Source organism: Phyllostomus hastatus, unplaced genomic scaffold (genome assembly GCF_019186645.2).
Source record: "Phyllostomus hastatus isolate PE091 unplaced genomic scaffold, TTU_PhHast_1.1 phas_scaffold_385, whole genome shotgun sequence".
NCBI lineage: Eukaryota > Metazoa > Chordata > Mammalia > Chiroptera > Phyllostomidae > Phyllostomus > Phyllostomus hastatus.
In genome coordinates, this window is record NW_025334026.1 from 15368203 (window position 1) to 15386785 (window position 18583).

Sequence of the window (18583 nt, forward strand, 5' to 3'; positions counted from 1 at the left end):
AAGGTCTGTGTGAGTGTGCAGCAGGAAGCCCCCGTGACACCCGGGTTAAAGCACAGTCAGCCCAGCTCCTGAGTTCCTGAGCGTGCCTGCCACACCCAGCTCAGAGTGTGCGCTGCTTCCCCCAGCTAAGGGGCAGGATGGCCTGGCCATGGTCACCCCTCTGTCCCGGGGCCCTCACTCCAGCCAGGTTAGGTCTTACTTCCTTGAAGGAATGTGGCTACAGAGCTGGTCATCTTGGAGTATAAGCACAGGGTAAAGACATTTTTTCAGAACCCTGCCACCTTTGGTGCCCCAAACTCAGGTCCCCTGTCCCTTGGGGTCCTACATCCTGACCAACCTCCCCAAATTGGGAGCTTTCTTTTTCTTCTCTAAGCCCAAGCAGAATGTCCCCTCCGCCCCCAAACAAGGACATGCCTGCTGGGAAGTCCTGTGACCTCAGGCTGAGTTGGGGGGTGGGTGTCACTCCTAGGATGGGACTCGACTCCTCAGCAAGAGGCCTCAGACCCCACCCTCAGTTGCCATAGTAACCCTCTGGCCCTTTTGGGAAATGGATGCCTGCAGAAGTGGGGGTGGTTCCTCAGAGGGGCACAAGCGAGGCCGCCCTTTGGAAAAAGCTGTATTTCCCATTCTTAGCCTCTACCAAGCAAGTCATCTCCAAGTCATCTCGTCACCAGAAATGTCAAACCCCTCAGGACCTCTTTTCACTGCCTCCGGTAGGAAGCACAGAGGCCAAGTCCTCTGAGGAGGAGGACTACTTGGGGGGAAACATGACAAATACAATCTTTTCTCCTGTGTCCCAGAAGCCAGACACTGGCTCTGCCTAAGGGACAGACCTCACCTGCTCAGACCTCCCCTCTCTGGACATTTTGTGGGTTACTGAGCCCTAGGCCCCCCACACCTGTCTCCTTCCTATTTCTCCCCCCAAGGCCCACTTCACCGACCCTGCCTCCACCATGATTATGTGGAAATTCACATCCCAAAAATAAATAACTTTATTTTATCTCTCTTCTTTTGAGGACAACTCAAAATTGAGTGACTTTAAAGGCAGGCTTGGGAACAGAATCTGAGGAGAAAGCGAGAAAACCTGTATTAGAGGCCTCCCTGACTCCCAGTGGTCCGGGTTCCGGGTGGCGGAGTGGTTCTCACCTGTGTCTGCCAGCCTGTGTGTGCTGGCTCCAAATTTTCTTTCTAGGGGATGGCAGGGAACAGGGGATCGGTGCCTGCTCTCCGTTCACTCACCTCCCAGCTGCCCCGCTTCATCCCCCCTTCCAGAACTCACCTCCTCCTCTTCTTGAAAACACTATTTCTGATCACTGCCAGCACTATGACTGCCATGGCCACCAGCATCCCCAACAGGGGGACCACAGAGTGGCACGCTGCCTCTGGAATGGGATGGGGAGGGGTGGAGGAGGAGACACCCGCTTTGGTCTGTGGTTGCCACCCTGAAGTGCCTACATGCTCCTAACTCCCTGGTTGTGGCTGGTTCTCCAGCAGGACATTGCCCCAGGGGTTCCACGGCCTGAGTGTGGCGCTCTCCCCCCAAACACTTTCTGTTTCTGGGCGCACAATTCCCATAAGCCTTTTAGGGGAATGTTCATCCAGTTAATCCCTGGAGTCCAGGGCATCAATCATATCTGCAAGTGTTTCTAACAGAAGAATTCTGGAATCACTTCCTTCGACCACCTGGGAGCTCATTAAAAATGCAGATTTCTGGGCCCACTCCAGATCTGCTTAATCGGAATCTCCAGGATGAGTGTGTTAAACAAGTCACTCCGCCCAGCCCTACCCAGCAATGCCCAACCTTAGGTAAGCTAGAGTTGGAGAGCCACTGGCCCAGAGGCTCAAGGGAATTGTAGTTTTGGATGGCAAAGAACAATAAAAGGTCGTGGGGAGGCCTAGAGTGATGCAAGAGGGGGAATAACAGTGGGGGTGAGGCATATAGATCTCAGAAGAGACCTGGGGTTCAGAGAAATTCCAGAAAATGTGGGTAGGAGAAAAGCACAGGGACTTTGAGGCCCGGTCCTGTTCATCTCTAGGGACCATACTATATTTTCTATAATATAGATTATATTAATAGTATATTACCTCTCCTTTGTATGTCTGTAATACATAGCAGTGCCTACGAGATGCGAACATTATATACACGGAGTAGCGGCAGGTGCTTGTGGGGGAGGGACTGTGAGGACGCAGGGCCTGGGATGAAGTTCTTACCTGGATTTTCCGGGGATAGCACGTCCCAAAGTTCCACGCAGTGGTCTCCTCCGTGAACAAAGTCACACTCACAGGTGAAGGGGGCACCCTGCTCCTGACAGTGCCCATCGTTCTGGTAGGGGTTCTGCAGACGTGGGCTTTCTACAAGGATGAAGGGGACTGGGTGGAGGGGGGTTCTGGGGGGACACCCACAGTCAGGGCAAGGGGGCCAGGAGCAAGGATCCCAGGGGGTAAAGCAATAGCCTCCATTCCTGGCTCCGCACTCACCAGCCCTAGGCTCTGGGGAAACTGCTCGCCTCTGAACTCCATTATTTTTACCTATAAAATGCAGAAACTAGACTCGCTACCAAGTGCTGAGCGATGCTAAGTGCCCGGTACCTAGCAGATAGCTCATGCTCAGGATACATCAGGTCCTTAACTTCTGCCCTTCCCCGAACAGGAAGGGGCTGAGTGAGGAGGAGCAGAATTAAATGGCACAAACTTCTGGGCATCAATGGGGAGGAGTTCCAGGCATAGGACTGGAGGGACAGTCTTCCGTCCAAGGACCCCCAGGATATAGAGGCAAGGGGAGGTCCGGGCTCACCTTGGAAGCAGCCATGAGTGAGGGTCCCCAGGGTGCAGATTCCCCCAGCACTGCAGCTGAGGGGCTCACTCAGCAGGACCTCTGGTCTGGCACAGGTGTGGCACTGAGAGCAGTTCTCAGTCACAAAGCTGTCACCCCTCTGGAGAGGGAAGAAGGGCCTGGAGAAGAGGGACTCGTTTTCCTCCCTCCACACCTCCACCCCACAGGGCCTCCCACATCCCCTGACCTGGAAGTAGATGCCGTTGTTGGTGCAACCACAGAGGGTCAGGGGGAGGCTCTGGGTGGCACTGTAGATGCGGCCCAGGAGGCTGACACAGCCTTCCACCCAGGGGCCCTTGCAATCCCTGGGGGCTGCCAGGTTGGAATAGGAGTTGTAGCCGGGTGTCATACAGCTCTGATAGATGGTATTGGCTGGGTACACCAAGTCTGAAGGGACAGAGTCACAGAGTGGTCAGGCTGGGACTGGCCCAACAGGTGCAGGGAGTGTGGGGCTGGAGGGGGAGCAAGGCCACCCACAGGACACAGGCATGGAAGCCAGGCAGTGAGCCGGTTCTGAGTGTGTGACATTAAAGCACGCAAAAGAATGGGAGGAACGAAGATAGGTACAGGTGAGAAGAAGCGAAATGGGCGGCAGGGTGGGGATGACACTTCCCTGGCAGAGCCAGAGAGCGCTCCAGTTGGGAGGACGCTGACATGGTGAGAGCCGAGAAATGGGGGACCCAGGTGGGAAGACCCAGGTGTGGACAATGGTGGTGGCACAGAGCTGGGCAGAGGTGGAAATGGCTGAGGGGGTGCGGGGCCAGCAGGGGGAAGCTCAGGGCCTCACCGCAGTGGGTGTGGTCCCGCCAGCTGGCCAGGGCAGTGCCTGCCTCCTGGCAGGTGATGGCGTACCCACTGAGGACCTGGCAGCACAGCTCCTCCTGGCCTTTGGGGTCCCAGGTGACACACCGATCAAACATACAGTTCCTGGGGGGGCAGCAGGGACAGTCGAGGGTGAGGAGGAGAGAGGAACACTCAGCCCTGTAGCATAAGGCCTTGAAAGCCCCAACAGAAAGACATCAGGCAGTGTGGGGCAGGGGTCACGAGGAATGGAAGGGACAAAGATAGAAGCCAGACAAACAGGGAAAGTCAGAGACAGGCAGCAGGACCAGGAGAAAAGGAGTTCCCCGTGTCCCGGGCCCCTGACTCACTCCTGGAAGGGCTCTGGGGCCACAGTCTGGTGACAGGCAGCAAAGGGGCCCAGGGGGGCCACCAGCACCCTACACGCCCAGGTGCTGTTGATGAGCCTCTGGTGCTCCGGGCTGCATCCTGACACATCGGAGCCCGGCTTTTCTTCTCTGTACTCCTCCTCTTGGATGGCCCTGGGGCTGAGAGAGCCAAGGGCCAGGGGAGGCACCCGAAGGCTCATGAATTTAGGAAGAACTGAGAGTGTGGGGGGAGGGCCTAGGCACAGACTGGGATCCAGATGGCAGGTGCCCCCCACAGGATTAGGGGAACCCGGCAAGTGCGTCTGGGCACTTGCCTGTGGGTTTCCTCTTCTGCTGAGGATATGGGGGTGGGTAGGGTGTGGACAGATACCGGGCTGTTTGTTGCTCATGCCCCAGGGGCTGGGCCTCCTTGCCCTGAGCCGCAGCCTTCTCACCTGGAGAAGTGGGGAAGGCCTCCCTTGATCTCCACCTCCCAACTGTTGCCGAAGTCGCTGAGGTTCTGAGTGAGGGAGCCATTGGGCAGCATAAACTCATTCTTCTGGTTCCTGTCAAAGTTCCCGCACAGGCCACGCACAAGCCCCTGGTACGTGCTGGGCAGGGAGATCGCTGCAGGAGGAAGGGAACATCCAAAGCAAGACTGCCCACCTCTCTGCCTTCTCACACCTCCGGGGGCCTCCACTGGAGCTCAGCACCCCTCTCCCAGGCAGGGGTCCTCTCACCATGCTTGTTCTGTCTGAGGTGTGGTCCTGCCCACCCCATCTCAGAAACGCCCCCTCTGCCCTCAGGCCTCTAGCCTCCAGTACCTGCACTGTTCCTTCCATCAAAGCTGACAACCAGCTCAAAGTCAGTGATCAGATACAGTCGATGGCCCCGAGTGGTAACCAGCAGATGCTCATCGGGGTTGTAGGGGGTGGCCGTCTTCTGGCCGTTGACCTGGAGAAGGAAGACAGGAGTCTCGGGGAGTCACGTCTACCTGCCCCGCTGCCGCTGTGGCTCCGCCTCTCTCGGTGCATCTCAGCGCCCCCTTCTGTCACCATTCCGTGGAATGAGATGCCCCAGTAGGCTTCACCATCTACGTGGCAAAGGCCTCCCCGAGATCTACTGCCTTTGCAGCCCTAGCTCTTTCCTTGCAAAAACATTGGCAGAGTCAGCGCCCCTGGTACCTCCTCAGCCAGCTCCACCTTCACACAGGCTCTCTCCTCCTCTCTTGTCCCCTGTCTCCTTCCAGCCTTTTGCTTAATCCCATGGTGTGAGTGTGACACTAACTCTGACTTCTATAACCAGGCAGCCACTGTCAGGAACTTCCCGGGGGACTCGGAGTCCTGGCTCCGCCTGCTCCAGGCGGCCTCCCATGGCCCAGGCTGCCTCCCCAGAACCTCCCGGCCTGGCCCAGCTCTTACCACAAGCTGCAGTTCAGCCTGCAGCTGGACTGTGTAGCCGTAGACCATCACGATGATTTCATGCAGGAAGATCAGGCTGAGCGGCATGGACATTTTGTTGCGTCCCTCCACGACCAGGCGTGCCACGCCACTGGGGAGCCCGTCCACGGTCTTGATCAGAGTGTAGGTCATGTGGCCCTGGAAGCGGTATCTGAGGCCATCAAATGTGCGGTAATGGGGATCTCCGAGAACTGAGCATTGTTCCGACTCTGCTGAGAAGGGCCAACACTGAGAAGGCACCCTGTCCTGCTACATGCCCCCCCAGAGCCCCTCACCCACCCTGCTGTCTCCTGTCCCTCTCCCTCTTAGCCCTAAGCTCCCCTGATACTTGAGCCACAACGTTCCTCTCCCCCAGCCCCATTAAAAACCAGAGAGGATCTCCTCGTCCACTTTCCTCTTTTGCCCCTCACGGATGGAATCCCAGAGAGGGTCATGACTTGCAGGCAGGCACAAAGCTGGGGAGACTCAGGATGAGAACCCAGGCCCACCCCACGCCTGAGCTCAGCCCCTCCTCTCTAGAGCATCCCAGCCTCAGCCTCTCTGGCTCCACCTCTCCCACCTCCACACATACCTCTCTTACTGTGGGGGACGCATCTGCTCTTGCCACTGGAGCTGGGCTGGCAGTGGGAGCCCGGGGGGCAGAGGAAGGGACGACACTGAATGGCTCCTGCTCTGCAGGTGCAGTTCTGGGTGCAGTCGATGGACAGCCAGGTTTTCCCTGCCTGTGGAAGCCACAGGAAGCCCCAGGGAGTGAGGAGGGAAGCGCCAGTTCTCCTTCCTCTCCCCTTCAGCCCAAGCCAGCAGTCTGAATGGCTTAATGGGCCAGGCCAGAGGCAGGTAGGGAGCCATCTTCACACATTTGTCTCCCACCACCTCCTATAGGCATTGTGCTTGGTGTCTCACACACACTGTTCTCGAGGTTGCTCAGCAGGTAACTACTGGACCCTCCGTCCAGATGAGGACACTGAGGAGACACAGTCCCCTGAGGGCACCATCAGGATTCAAACCAAGGCTGTGCTCCTCCACTGCACTGTACAGCATCCCAGGTTTTGGATTCCTCAGATCCAAACCCAAGCCACACCCTCCCAGCCCAGGCCTGGCTGGAGCCCACCCTGCCCTGTCACCAGCCTTCACACCCCAGGCCGCTAAAGGCTGAGGAAAGGAAAAAGTGCCATCCTCAAGGTGTGTGGACCCCACCCTAACTTCTGTTCCCCACTCACAGGGAAGAAGCGGCCCCGGGCATCCCAGCAGCCACACTGAGCCCTGGGCACACACTGCTGCTCCCTGAGCAGGTAGCCAGGCTGGCAAATGCAGCCCTCCTCGCAGGGGGAGGGGACTTCGGCATCCTTGCACTGGCCTTCCGGGTCCCAGCAGGAAGGTGAGCAGGGAGGAATGCAGGTCGTGTAGGTGCTGTAGGGGGGGCATTCCAGAGCTGGGCGGGGGGAGGAGGGGGAGAGAGAAAGACTTAGTGAGCGTGGGGGAGGCCTCTGTGCCAGGGCCGGGGGAAGAAAGGCAGAAAGGGCTCTCCTGCTTCAGCCTGGGAGACAAAGGTCAGCCAGCAGCTCCCACAGGGCCTTGATGTGTGTGGTCGGCGAGTGTGTGGCGGGCCTGTGTGTTCGAGGCGCATAGGGGCATGGAGCAGGGGGCTGCTCACTCTGTTGGAGGAGTTAAATCAAGCCCTTTAGGCAAAAGCAGTTGAGAACAAAGGGGAGTATTCGCGGGCAGCAGTCTGCACGATTCCCTAAGTTAATTTATACATTTAAATGAGCCTAATAAAACACACCAAAAAGATTTTTGTAATGTTTTCTAATAAGACAAGATGATATTAAAGTGGAGTTGAAGATATAAACAAACCAGAAGAGCTAAGAAATCTTTTCTTTGTAAAAAGGAAAAAGCAGTGGGTAGTGACTGTCCCTACCAGAAATTATGACACATTTTAAACTTTCAATGATCACAACATTGTTACAAGTAAGTAAAGACAGATGGGAACATGAAAGAGGAGAGAAAGCCCATATAAAAACCCAAATACATGTGGGAATTTAGTATATGATAAATTATGGCATTTCAGTCAGCGGGAAAAGAGAGACTGGTCATTTAGTAATGCTGAGAAAAAATAAAGCCCAAGTTGATTCACATCTTACACTATATACCAGGATAAATTCCTGTGGATCAAAAAATTTCCTAAAATATAATAAAACCATAGAAATACTAGAGCAAAGCATGGGCAGCTTCTGCCTAAACTTCAGAGGGGGAGGCATTTGTAACCGTGGCTCAAAATGCAGCAGCCATAAGACAAACTAACAGATTTGACCACACGAACTATATATAAATTCTTTCTGCATGGCAAGAAAAGAGTCAAAGATAAAAAACTGGAAAATTTTTTGTGGCTCGTAGCACTAGTAAAGAGCTACTCTGTGTAATAGACAAAAGAACTTGTAAAAAATGGTTCGAAAAGACCAACAACCCAGTGGAAAACTGGTGAATGGGTATGAAGAGATAGTTCACAGAAAGGGGAATTCATATGGCTCCTAAATATATGAAAGAATGCGTGATCTCACTCAGAATAGGAAAAATGCAAATTAAGACTCTTCTTATTTTTCAGACTGGCAAACATTCAAAAGTGTAAGAATGCTCTGCGCTGATGAAGCTGTGGGGAAATGGACATTCATACGTTGCTGGCAGGAATGTAAATTCCTCAACCCCTGGGAAAAGCGAACTGGCAACATCCCTCAAAAGTACAAATGCACAGCGTCCCTGACCCAACAATTCCACATCTAGGAATTTCCCCTACGCACGTGTGTGGCACACACACAGAAAATCATGGCTGTGTAAGGCTATCCACCGCAGCATGTGGTCGGGGTGACAAATGCAGCCCTCCTCACAGGTGCAAAGGACTTTGGTGTCCTTCCACCGCCTTCCAGGCCCCAGGAGAAAGGTAAGCAAAAGGGACACAGGTTGTGGAGGTGCTGTGGGCAGGGCATTCCGGAGCCGGGGGTGAGAAGGGGGGGAGAGAGACTCAGTGATTGTGGGGTCCGTGCCAGGGCCCGAGGGAAGAGAGGAAGAAGAATGGCTGTCCCAGGGCGGAACGGGAGACAAAAGGCCAGAAACAACTAGAAAGTCCATGGATGGGAGACTAGTTAAATAAATTATGAAAAATGAAGTATGGTATCATAATGGAATATCACTCAGCGCAAAACAAGATGAGACATGGCTCTCTGACATGGAGGAGAGTATCTGATGTGGTAGGGGTCTCCAAGCCAGATTGTCAAATGAATAAAAACTAAAGTGCAAAATCCTGTGTCTCAAACGCTGTTCTCGGAAAAATAAAGAAAGTAAATCTGCATTTGTCTGTATGTGCCTAAATAGAGGACCTTTGGAAAGAGACTGAGATTCTGATCCCAGCAGGCTGGAAACTGGACCCGTGGGGCCAGGATGGGAGGCAGACTTTTCACTGGGACTCTTTTCATAGTTTTAAAGTTTTTGAACCATATGAATGTATCACATAGTGAGAACATTTTAAGCACTGTTTTAAAATTTAGAAGGTTCAGGAGTTAGATAGTGGCAATGGTTGCAGAATCTTGTGAAGATCCTAAAAGCCAGGGAATTGTACACTTTAAAAGGGGTGAATATTATGGTATGTAACTTTTTTTTAATATAAAGGAAGGAGCTACCGAAGGATGCCTAGCAGTCTGCCAGGAGGAGAACTTTCCAGGTGCAAGGAGCAGCATATATAAAGGGAGGGACAGGCGTGGAACAGCAAGGTCTGCATGGGGAATGGGGTCTTTTGGTGCAGGTGACAGCAGGCGCACAGGAAAGGGGCGAGCGAGGAGAGGCTGGGACAGTGCACAGGCTGTTGTGCATTTTAGACAAGGGCTTGGACTGAATCTTGCAGGCAATAGCCATGCAGGGGAGTAACAGGATCATACATCCCTTGGAAAGACAGTGTTAGCAAAGTAGATGAGAGGCAGCCCGTGCTGTCCTGGTGGGAGGGGTACTGGCTCAGAGGTTATTGTAACACTACTGTCAGAGACACTGAGGTCAGAAACAGGTCAGAAATAATCAGAAAGGAAAACGGCAGTTTTAAGAGATCCACAGACAGAACCAGGGTTTGGGAGCTATTTGGGGCAGTAGGGGACACTCACGGCAGAAACTGCTGTTTCTCCAGATTGGGGGCTTGAGCCCCTGGGCCCGGCAGGCGGCCCCAAAGGCCTGCAGAGACACGCAGAGGGCATTGTGTAGACCTCTAAACTCACAGAGGTTGAGCACACAGCGAAGCAGAAAGGGCTTAGGGCCCACGTGGGTGGCACACTCGGCCCAGGCCGGAGCCTGAAACGCCACGTGGCATTGCTCCTGAGCTCTTGCTAGGTGATCAGGCCTGCAGTTTGCAGTTAGCTCCTCCTGGTCTTCTCTTTTGGTCTTCATCTGCTCATCTTGTTGGCAACTGGTAAGGGAAAGAGATCATCACAGGGACAGCCACTGGCCCAGCTATGGAAATGATGTGGCGCTCCCGAGTGACCCTGAAGATGCCTCTTGTCTTCACTGGGAAGCTGATCTGAGCTCTGGCCACCTTCCATGCAGCCTTGGTTCCCTCCCGTGCTTTGAAACCAAAAAAGGAAGACTTTTATGTTTCCCCAGATAGATTCCCAGCCCCCAGAAGCCATTCCTGGTAAGTTGCACGCATAAAGGAGGTGCTCTGATCTCCCTAGCCCAGGCATGCCACGTGATCTAGAATGCCAGCTTGTGTTTCTATGGAAAGGCAGAAAGATATGGGGACAATTACGTTGGGTTGGCCTCCTTATCTTGCCAACTGTCCACAAATTCAGTATCATTCTGAGCTAGTTCGTCACTAGGCATCATGAGGTCATCCTCTTCCTCACCATTGAAGTTCCCGCACATGCCACAGACCTGGGTGGGCAGAGGGGAGTCTCAGGATTCAGGGTGGGGGGCAGGAGAGCATTTCTCACTGGCACCCCCTTTTCTACTCTAAGGACAAAGGAGCACTCGGTACTCCTCTGCTGTTCTGAGGAGTGACTTCTTGGGTCTAGGGCCCCACCCCTTGCAGGGGGGCTGAGTCCCTTGGGAGAAGACAGGTGTTTTACTCACCTTTCCATAATAGACTCTAGGGAGTTCGATCTCTAAGAACCCACTGCCGTCAAACTTGACTTGTAGCCCAGTGTAAACACTGAGAACAGTGTAAATGCCACTTGCAGAGATGCTGACACCCCGGACCTTGTTGGTGGAGGGAAGGGTGAACTGCTTGCCATTGATCTGCAGAGGAAGGTGGGGCATGTGAGTAGGAAGAAGGACCAGAACCTCTCCCCAGCACTCGCTTCCTTTGTCCCAGCCCCTGCCACCCAGCTCACCAGCACACGGTGGCCCTTTTGCAAGATGATCAGGGAATCAAAGATGTTAATGTTGACCTGGCGGAGGTACAAAGCAGGGGACTGGTCTTCCCTCCTCCCATTCTCGCCACTGATCTTGAAGAAAGGCAGGTCCATGGTGAAGTGGCACGTTTTCACCAGGACGTAGGTGCAGGTGCTCCTGATGGCGTGGTAACTGCCATCGAAGCTCACATAATGGGAGGTGTCTGAGATCCGGCACACTCCCATACCTGCAGGAGAGAGAGGTAGCTGAGGAATGCTCTTCCTCTGTCAAGAATAGGCATTCTCCCCATCTTCAAGGAAAAGATGTGAAGGCGAGGGGGCTTCTAAAGGGAAGGAAGACAAAGAAAAGAATCAAGACAAAAAGCTCCAGCTGGTGTGAGGCTTGTGGGTGGAACAGGTATTATCTTGCCAAGGAGACTTCTAATGGCCCATCCCCTATGGAGAACCAGGAGTGACTCCAAGGAGCCCTTCCTGACAGATAGGGCAGTGGTCACCTTTCCAACCAGAAGCTCTTTGGTACGGCAGGGCCACAGACCGGAGTGCCACAGATGGCAGTGAGGAGAGCATGAGGGGAAACGGGAGAGCTCGTTTTGTTGGCTGTGAGGTCTCCTGCATGCTCAGGGGCCTCATACCTGCAGTGCGGCAGCGGATCAGCCCATCCAGGGGCCCGCACTTTTGGCTAGGCTTGCAGGATGTCTGGATGCAGGAGATGTTGTTGTAGGTGGAGCAGGAGCAGAGCCTGGAGCAGGTGTTGTCCGTGTACCAGCTGTCCCCAACCTGCGGGGTGTGGGCATGCAAGAGACTTGGAAACCAGAGATAGACTGGGTGCCCACCACCCTGAACTCTGCATGAGGCTAGCTTTACTCAGCAATTACCTCCGTCGCTACCGTCTCTCAGCTTGCTCTTCAGCCCCCAGCACTGGTCTGCCTACCCTTTCTGCCCCCTAACCTGTAGACATTGGAAGGGCAGGGCACCCCTTGTGCTCTGGCCTCTCACCGGGTAGTAGGAGCCCTCGGGGTCAGTGCAGCCACACTGGCTGAGGGGCACACAGGAGGTTCCACTCAGGACGTAGCCTTTTTGGCACTCACAGCCCTCGACACAGGGCAGTGCTGCCGGGCAATCCCGTGGGGGGCTCAGGCTGAGGCAGGTGGCTGGGCAAGGGTTGGCACAGGGGCTGTAGCTGCTGCCAGATGGGCACTTCAGAGCTAAAAAGAAACTAGCGTTAGGAAGGGCTGAGTGATTTCCAGCTCCCTGACCTTGGGGCATGAAGAATGTTTATCAGATGAATGCATAAACAAAATGGGGTCAATCCATACCATGGAATATGATTCAGCCTTAAAAAGAAGGAAATTCTGACATGTGCTACACAACATGGATGAACCTCGAGTACACTGTGCTGAGTGAAACCAGCCAGTCACAGAAAGACAAACACTGTGTGAGCACACTCACATGAGCTCCCTGGACTGGTCAAATTCGTAGAGACAGAGAGGAGAATGGTGGGTGCCCAGAGCTAGGGTGGGAGGAATGGGGATTTAGTGTTTACTGGGGACAGAGTTTCAGTTTAGGAAAACAGGAAAGTCCTGGAGGTGAATGGTGGTGATGGTTGCACGATACTGTGAGTGTGTTTAATGCTATAGAACTGGATGCTTAAAAGTCTCTTAAATGGGCAATTTCACATTATATATATTTTACAATTAAGCAAAAAAAGTTCCTGGGACAGAGGAAGAAAGGGAACAGGTAAGAGGGGAAAGATGCAGTGACCAAAGGAGGGCAGACCGTTTTGGATGATGTGAGAATCAGCTGGAGCAGCTCCCAGTGCAAGGAGACAAGGAGAGGGTGGGGGTTGGGCTTGGAGAGACTGGAAAGTGGAGAACAGAGGAGGCCCCCTGTGGGGGCTGAGGACCAGGCTAGGAGGGAAGAACCTAGGAACAGAACTTAGGGAAAGGAGGAGAGGACAAGGTTGGGGAGACTCCTCCACACTGCAGAAGTGCCGGCCAGGTCACTCACGGCAGAAGGTGCTGTTCCGCCAGGCAGGGGCCCGGCCGGCCTCAGCACACAGGGATGCGTAGGCCTGCAGGGAGCGGCACAGGGTCAGGGTGTCGCCCTTGGTCCCGCACTGGCCGTTCACACAACTGGTGAAGCTGGAGTGTGGGGGTACCACCTCGTGGCACTGGGAGAAAGGTCCTGGAGGATAAAACCACAGGTGCGTGAGAGAAGAGCAGAAGCCTGGGAAGGGAGCAGAACCAGGCAGCTGCTTGGGGCAAATTCAACATCCATTTCCTGTATTTACTGAGAACCTGCTCCCTGAGATGCAAATAAAAAAGGCTTATCCATCAGGCTCCCAAGAAGTGCACACTACCTCTGCATTTCCACCCGTCTTCCTCCCGACTTTCTGTCTATTTCATGTCTCACTCTTTCTCCTTCCCTGACCAGTCCCCCTCCCCTTTCTCCACCCTGGGGGGAGAGGGGGCCAGCAGAGGATGAGGCTTACCCAGAGGGTTGGTTAAGATATCACAGTTTTTATCCCAGGTGTGTTCCACTTCATTCCCCTGGCATCTAGGAGGTTTGCCACCCTCAAAGAAGCAGCTAAACAAAAAAGAGGGGGAAAGGATAGGAATTTAGGGTTGGAGGAAGCTTCCCCCAAATTGAAACAAAGGTGGAGAGAAAAACAGGGATGTAAGTAAGGACAGGAGAAATGAACGAAGTGGTGCCCTCAAGTAGAAGGTCAGAAGATACAGCAGGAAGGAAGACGGTTAGATCTCAGTAGAGACTGCCCAAAAGGGTTCTCCAAAGACTTAGATCAGTAAGCACAGGAGAAATTGGCATCAGGGGCATCAAATCCAGTCTCGGAGAGATTGGGGACACGCAGAGGATGCTGCAGGCGGCCTGCTGAGCACTTCCCCAGGTCTGCCTCCCCATGCCTGGCACCCCCTGTTCCCAGCTCACCCGGGTTCAGAGTATTCTTTTGACTTCCAGGAAACTCCCAGTTGGATGGAGTTGGTTGCAGGCTTTTCATCTGGTTTCAGATTGTCATCTAAGCTGTTGTTGTTGTAGTTTCCTGGAGGAAGGAGCAGTTAACAGAGGCCACAGAAGTACCCTGCAAGCAGACCCAGCCCCAGGACTGGGTCTTTCCCCAAGAGGCCCTGTCACTCTATACTCCACAGGCCAAGGTTAACTTTTTCTTCACCTTGAGCTTCCCTTAACACCTACCCTCATACCCAACACCCTCCACCTATGAAGCGGTGGACCAGTGCTTAGGACGTGTGTATGAAGAGCGTGTATGAGCAAGGACTGGGAAGGCTCCTTCCTGTTGTCCTGGCTTTTCCAGCAGGTGCCCAAGGAACTTACCACACAGCCCACAGAGCCGGCCAGCGTAGGTGGAGGGTACTGTCACTTTGACCAGGTGGTGCCCATCATAGCGAACTTGAAGGCCAAAGTCAGTGTAGAGGAGAATGAAGGAGCCACTGAGCCTAATGCTTAACCGACCTTGTGCAGGCCATACAGGCAGGGCCACCTGGCGACCATTCAGCTACAAAGGCAGGGAGGACATTGTAGGGAAAGGCATTTGGAACAAGGGCAAAAACAGGACCAAGGCCAGGGAGCAGGAAAGGGGCAGAGGGTGTGTCTCGGGAACTGGGGCTGGATCTGCTGCGGGGAACTGCCCTGGGGTCCAGAAGCCAGACAGGTAGGTCTGCAGCAAGGACGGACAGAGCAGAGGTTCTGCACAGGCTGCTGGTGTGGGGCCCTGGGGTGGTAGGCAGAGGCACGCACCACAACCTTGTGGCCTTTGATCAGTGAGATTCTGAGGTTGAAGACCTTCACGTGGACAGCTTTCACGTAGGAGACCTCCAAGTTCCCACCTTGGAATTCGTTGGTGGTGCTCACGAGAAAGTGGTTGTCGAGGGACCATGACCAGCAAGGCTGTGTCAGGGTGTAGCTGCAGGTGCCCATGAAGTGGTGCAGGGCTCCATCGAAGGTCTGGTAGTGGGGATCCCCCGAGACAGTGCAGGTGGCAGACCCTGCAAAGGAGGAGATGGAGTTTGGAGGCGCATTGACCCGGAGGTGCTATCTGGTGAGTCCACACTGGGGTGGTCCCCAGAGCTCATCAGGTGGTCAGCTTGGCTTAGAGAGGTCAAGAACAGGACTGCCCCAACCTCACTCTCTGGGTCCTTGAAGACAATGCTCTGGTTTTGCCCTCCAGCCCTTGGATGTGCTATGCTCCAGCTCTCTGAGGAGCCCGCTTCAGGGCAAGGCCATGCCCTTACATGAGGCTGCAGGGGCAGCCCCCCGCTCACCTTCCACCTGACTGCTCACCCTGAGCATGGCAGCCATAGATGCCATCCTGCTGACCACAGACTTCCTGGGCCTGGCACCTCCAGAGTACACAGCGAAATCTGTTGTTGCCCTCACAGACACAGAGCTCTCTGCAGCCTGCTTTGAACCACTTCTGCTGTACCTGAGGGAAGAAAGGAAGGAAGAAAAAGATGTCATTCCCAGATCTGACAATTAGCCCACAGCTATTCAGATCATTGGCTTGCTCATTGAGAAGGAATCTCTGTCTTCCCAAAGCTCCAGGGTTAGTTGCAAAAGTCTGGTATTCACTCATTTATTCAATCATTCCATCATCTGTCTGTTCCTTCACTATTTCAACAGAATGTATATATGCCTGGTGCCAGTCATTGGGAATTCAATAATGAACTGGATGGATGATGTCCCTGCCCTAAGAGAACTCATGATGCAGAGTGGGGCAGCAAACAAGTAAACATAGATCATGTGCCCCAACACGATATGCACCCGAAGAAGACAAGCAACAAGCAGGGCGCCTGGTGAGAGTCTCCTGCCATCAACACAGACAGTAAGTGCTTGCTACAAACGTTTAGAGGTCTGCTTTCTGACTTTGCCTATCAAGAAGGCTTCAAGAAGGAGGCAGCATTTCAACAGGGCCTCAAAGGAGGTGAAGAATTCTGACAGGTGTGGGTGGCTGGGTGCCTGAGAGCAGGTGAAAGGGGCTTAAAAGAAGGTGGAATTGATAATAGAGCAAGGCATGGACAGAAAGTCTTCAGAGGGCCTGGAATGGGGGCTGAGGGGAAGAGATTCCAGAGGACCTCAGGTGGTAGATGGCTTTGACAGACATCGGTGTAGTTTCTAGGACTTGGCTGAGGAACAAGCAAAGAAAGAAGAGAGAAGTGACATCAACGAGAGTCTGGCTCCAAATACTGCCCCTGAGAAAACTGTGAAACTGGGGCCAGGATGGAACCCGAGTCCTTCGGCAGAGAAAGGGGCCTTGATAGGGGAGAAGGTGGTGTTTGGAAAGAGTTCAGGGGAGACGCAGATGAAGAAAATGACTCAGGGACATAGGGGCAGAGAAGATGGGAGGGAAGAGAAACGGGTCTCAGGCTCTGCCAGGTAGTGTTAGCAATGACTGCTATGATCCCATCCGTGTCTGAGTGAAAATTGCTAGAGCTGAAGAAAGACAAAGGGAAAGGATACCTGGGCCAGAATTTCCCTAATCCCAGCCCTACAGGCCCTGCCACACCTCCTTCTCTCTTACTGCAGACTTCAGATCCTGGAGGAGGGCTTTCTGGCTGCATGGCTAAGAGGCCCCGCCCCAGCAGCTCACCATGAGGTAGTGGCCGGTGGAGTCCACGCACCCACACTGGGATCGGGGCACGCACTGGAGACCGCTGAGGACGAAGCCAGGGTTGCACTCACAGCCCTCCACACATCGGTTTCGGCAGGACATGCCAGAGAAACTTGAATGGCAGGTGTCAGGGCACATGTTGGCACACATGGTGTACTTGCTGTTGGGTGGGCAGTCCAGAGCTGGGGTAGGGAGAAGCACAGGTGAGAAGCACGTGAGGCAGGCTGAGGACAAGAGAAAGAAGGTCTGTAGCTAGTTCGTAGCCCAGAGTTCAGACGGTCTCGGCTAGAGGCTTCTGTCCCATGTTGAGAAGAAGAGAGGGAGTGGGAGAAGCATGACTGAAGAGCTCAGCTTCTACACTGGGCCTGAAGGAGAGACCTGTAGGGAGCTACCAAGAAGCAGGTCCATGGGAGCGGACTGATCAAGAACCTCCACACTGCTGCTATGTAAACATGCCCAAGCTACATGGTCAAGGTGGAAGTAACACTGGGGAAGCACCCATGGGGCCTCAGTTAAGGGCATGGCCCTGCCCTAAAGCAGGCTCCCCAGAGGGCTGGGCCATGCTTAGCAGCTGTGCGTCAGTGATGGTGCAACACCCCCAGCCACAAGTCTGTATTTCATGTGTGCATCAGGCAACCTGGGCAGGCAGTGTCCTTGTCTGCATAGCCTCAGGCAGCTGGGGAGACGTGCTGAGTTTACAAGTGACTGATTTTCTCAGTGGACATTTCTGACTCTGCAGATTTCCCTGTCCACGTGTGGAAGGGAAAGGGTTCCATCAGGAACCCCAAGCCTGTGCTAACTCTCTTAGATGCTGGCCCTCTGCTCTCATATGCATCTGAAGGAAGCATCCCCGCAACTCTGCTCCTCGGGGCAACTCACGGCAGAACTGGGGTTCTCTCCAGGGCTTCACCCCGTAGCCAGCATCCTGGCAGGTCTCAGTCAAGGCTGCCATATGAGCACACAGCATCTGCTGCAGCCCCTGGAAGTTACACATGTCAAGCACACAGTTGTTGAGGAAGACAGAAGCCATGAGGTGAGGCAGGCACGCCCTGTGGAGAAAGGCCAGGTCAGAGGGTCTGAGGGGACAGAGAAGGTAGAGCACCCTGCCTCAGAGGACTCCAGGTGCCAAGCCTCCCCCCACCCACACACACCCATCCTGCCTCCTTTCATACTCAAAGGCTCCATGGAAGACCACAAGTCGTCCACAGAACTCTGGCCCCGATAGAGTGTTCTGCAAGGTTGAGTTACAAGATGGGGGATTTGCCTTGTTCTTCTGGCACCTAGAAGAGATCCACCCCAAATGCCCTAAAGGTCAAGTCTTGCCTCTTTTTGGCCCCTACCCTAGCAGTCCCCCCGGCTCTCAGCAACCCCTAGTGGAGAACATTTGAACACCAAGCCCTAAAGGAGAAGGGAAAACATGAGCTGGACAAGCAAGACCAGGGTCTCCTCGTGACTGCCTGAGGATCACTGATGGTAGGGGAGAACATGTTGGTAACGAGTTCATAGACATGGCTGGGACAGAAGTGGGGGTGTGTAGAGGAAGAGGGGAGAATAGCGATGATGCCAGGCAGGGTGTTTGGTTCTTAAAAGGGGCAAAGGAGCAGAAGGGCAGTGACAGAGCAGGGGACGTCCTCACTCCTTGTTCACATCCTCCTTGGTCTGCCAGCTGACGGCTAGCTCGTCCTCATCCCGTGCAGGCCTACCATCAGGCATCTGGTTGTCATTGCTACTGTTGCCGTCATAGTTGCCACAGAGACCACAGACTTTGCTATAGTAGGTGCTGCAGGGGGCAGGGCGAGGAGGCAGCGTTAATGGAAAGAAGGGGCCTTAGTCATCTGAGGCACCACAGCAGAGTGGGATGAGTGAGACGCGCAGAGAAGTAAGAGGTGCAGACTCAGATTTGGGTTCCGTGCCAGGTGCCAGGCACACCAGGACCTCACAGCCCCCTGCCTGGAGCTGTCTTTACGATCTCCCCTCCTTTCCTTCTTCTGCTCTCGCTCACCTTCCAGCCATAACAAACCTTTTGCTGGCCCTAAGACATTCCAGCTTTTTCTTGAATTTGCTGTTCACTATTTCTATAAAGCTGTAGTTCCCTTATGAACTGCTCTTCCTCGAAG

General features: G+C 54.0%; 1 protein-coding gene across 1 annotated transcript in view; it reads right to left on the reverse strand.

Moving 5' to 3' along the window:
- Positions 1-974: 974 nt before the first annotated feature.
- Positions 975-18583, reverse strand: part of ZAN (zonadhesin) — a 31688-nt gene continuing 14079 nt past the window's right edge. The window contains exons 19-47 of the mRNA XM_045819344.1: positions 18103-18246; positions 17639-17746; positions 17346-17515; positions 16446-16648; positions 15140-15281; positions 14597-14844; positions 14174-14354; positions 13772-13883; positions 13317-13411; positions 12833-13009; positions 11822-12030; positions 11458-11602; positions 10805-11052; positions 10545-10709; positions 10222-10346; positions 9584-9882; positions 6662-6873; positions 6022-6163; positions 5403-5650; positions 4806-4935; positions 4437-4608; positions 3985-4155; positions 3621-3760; positions 3021-3220; positions 2795-2933; positions 2212-2352; positions 1280-1382; positions 1147-1188; positions 975-1063 (exon numbers count right to left, since the gene is read on the reverse strand). Of these exons, the coding sequence (XP_045675300.1) occupies positions 1039-1063; positions 1147-1188; positions 1280-1382; positions 2212-2352; positions 2795-2933; positions 3021-3220; positions 3621-3760; positions 3985-4155; positions 4437-4608; positions 4806-4935; positions 5403-5650; positions 6022-6163; positions 6662-6873; positions 9584-9882; positions 10222-10346; positions 10545-10709; positions 10805-11052; positions 11458-11602; positions 11822-12030; positions 12833-13009; positions 13317-13411; positions 13772-13883; positions 14174-14354; positions 14597-14844; positions 15140-15281; positions 16446-16648; positions 17346-17515; positions 17639-17746; positions 18103-18246 (4636 nt within the window). The 3' untranslated portion in view covers positions 975-1038. The remainder of the gene's footprint in view (positions 1064-1146; positions 1189-1279; positions 1383-2211; positions 2353-2794; positions 2934-3020; positions 3221-3620; positions 3761-3984; positions 4156-4436; positions 4609-4805; positions 4936-5402; positions 5651-6021; positions 6164-6661; positions 6874-9583; positions 9883-10221; positions 10347-10544; positions 10710-10804; positions 11053-11457; positions 11603-11821; positions 12031-12832; positions 13010-13316; positions 13412-13771; positions 13884-14173; positions 14355-14596; positions 14845-15139; positions 15282-16445; positions 16649-17345; positions 17516-17638; positions 17747-18102; positions 18247-18583) is intronic.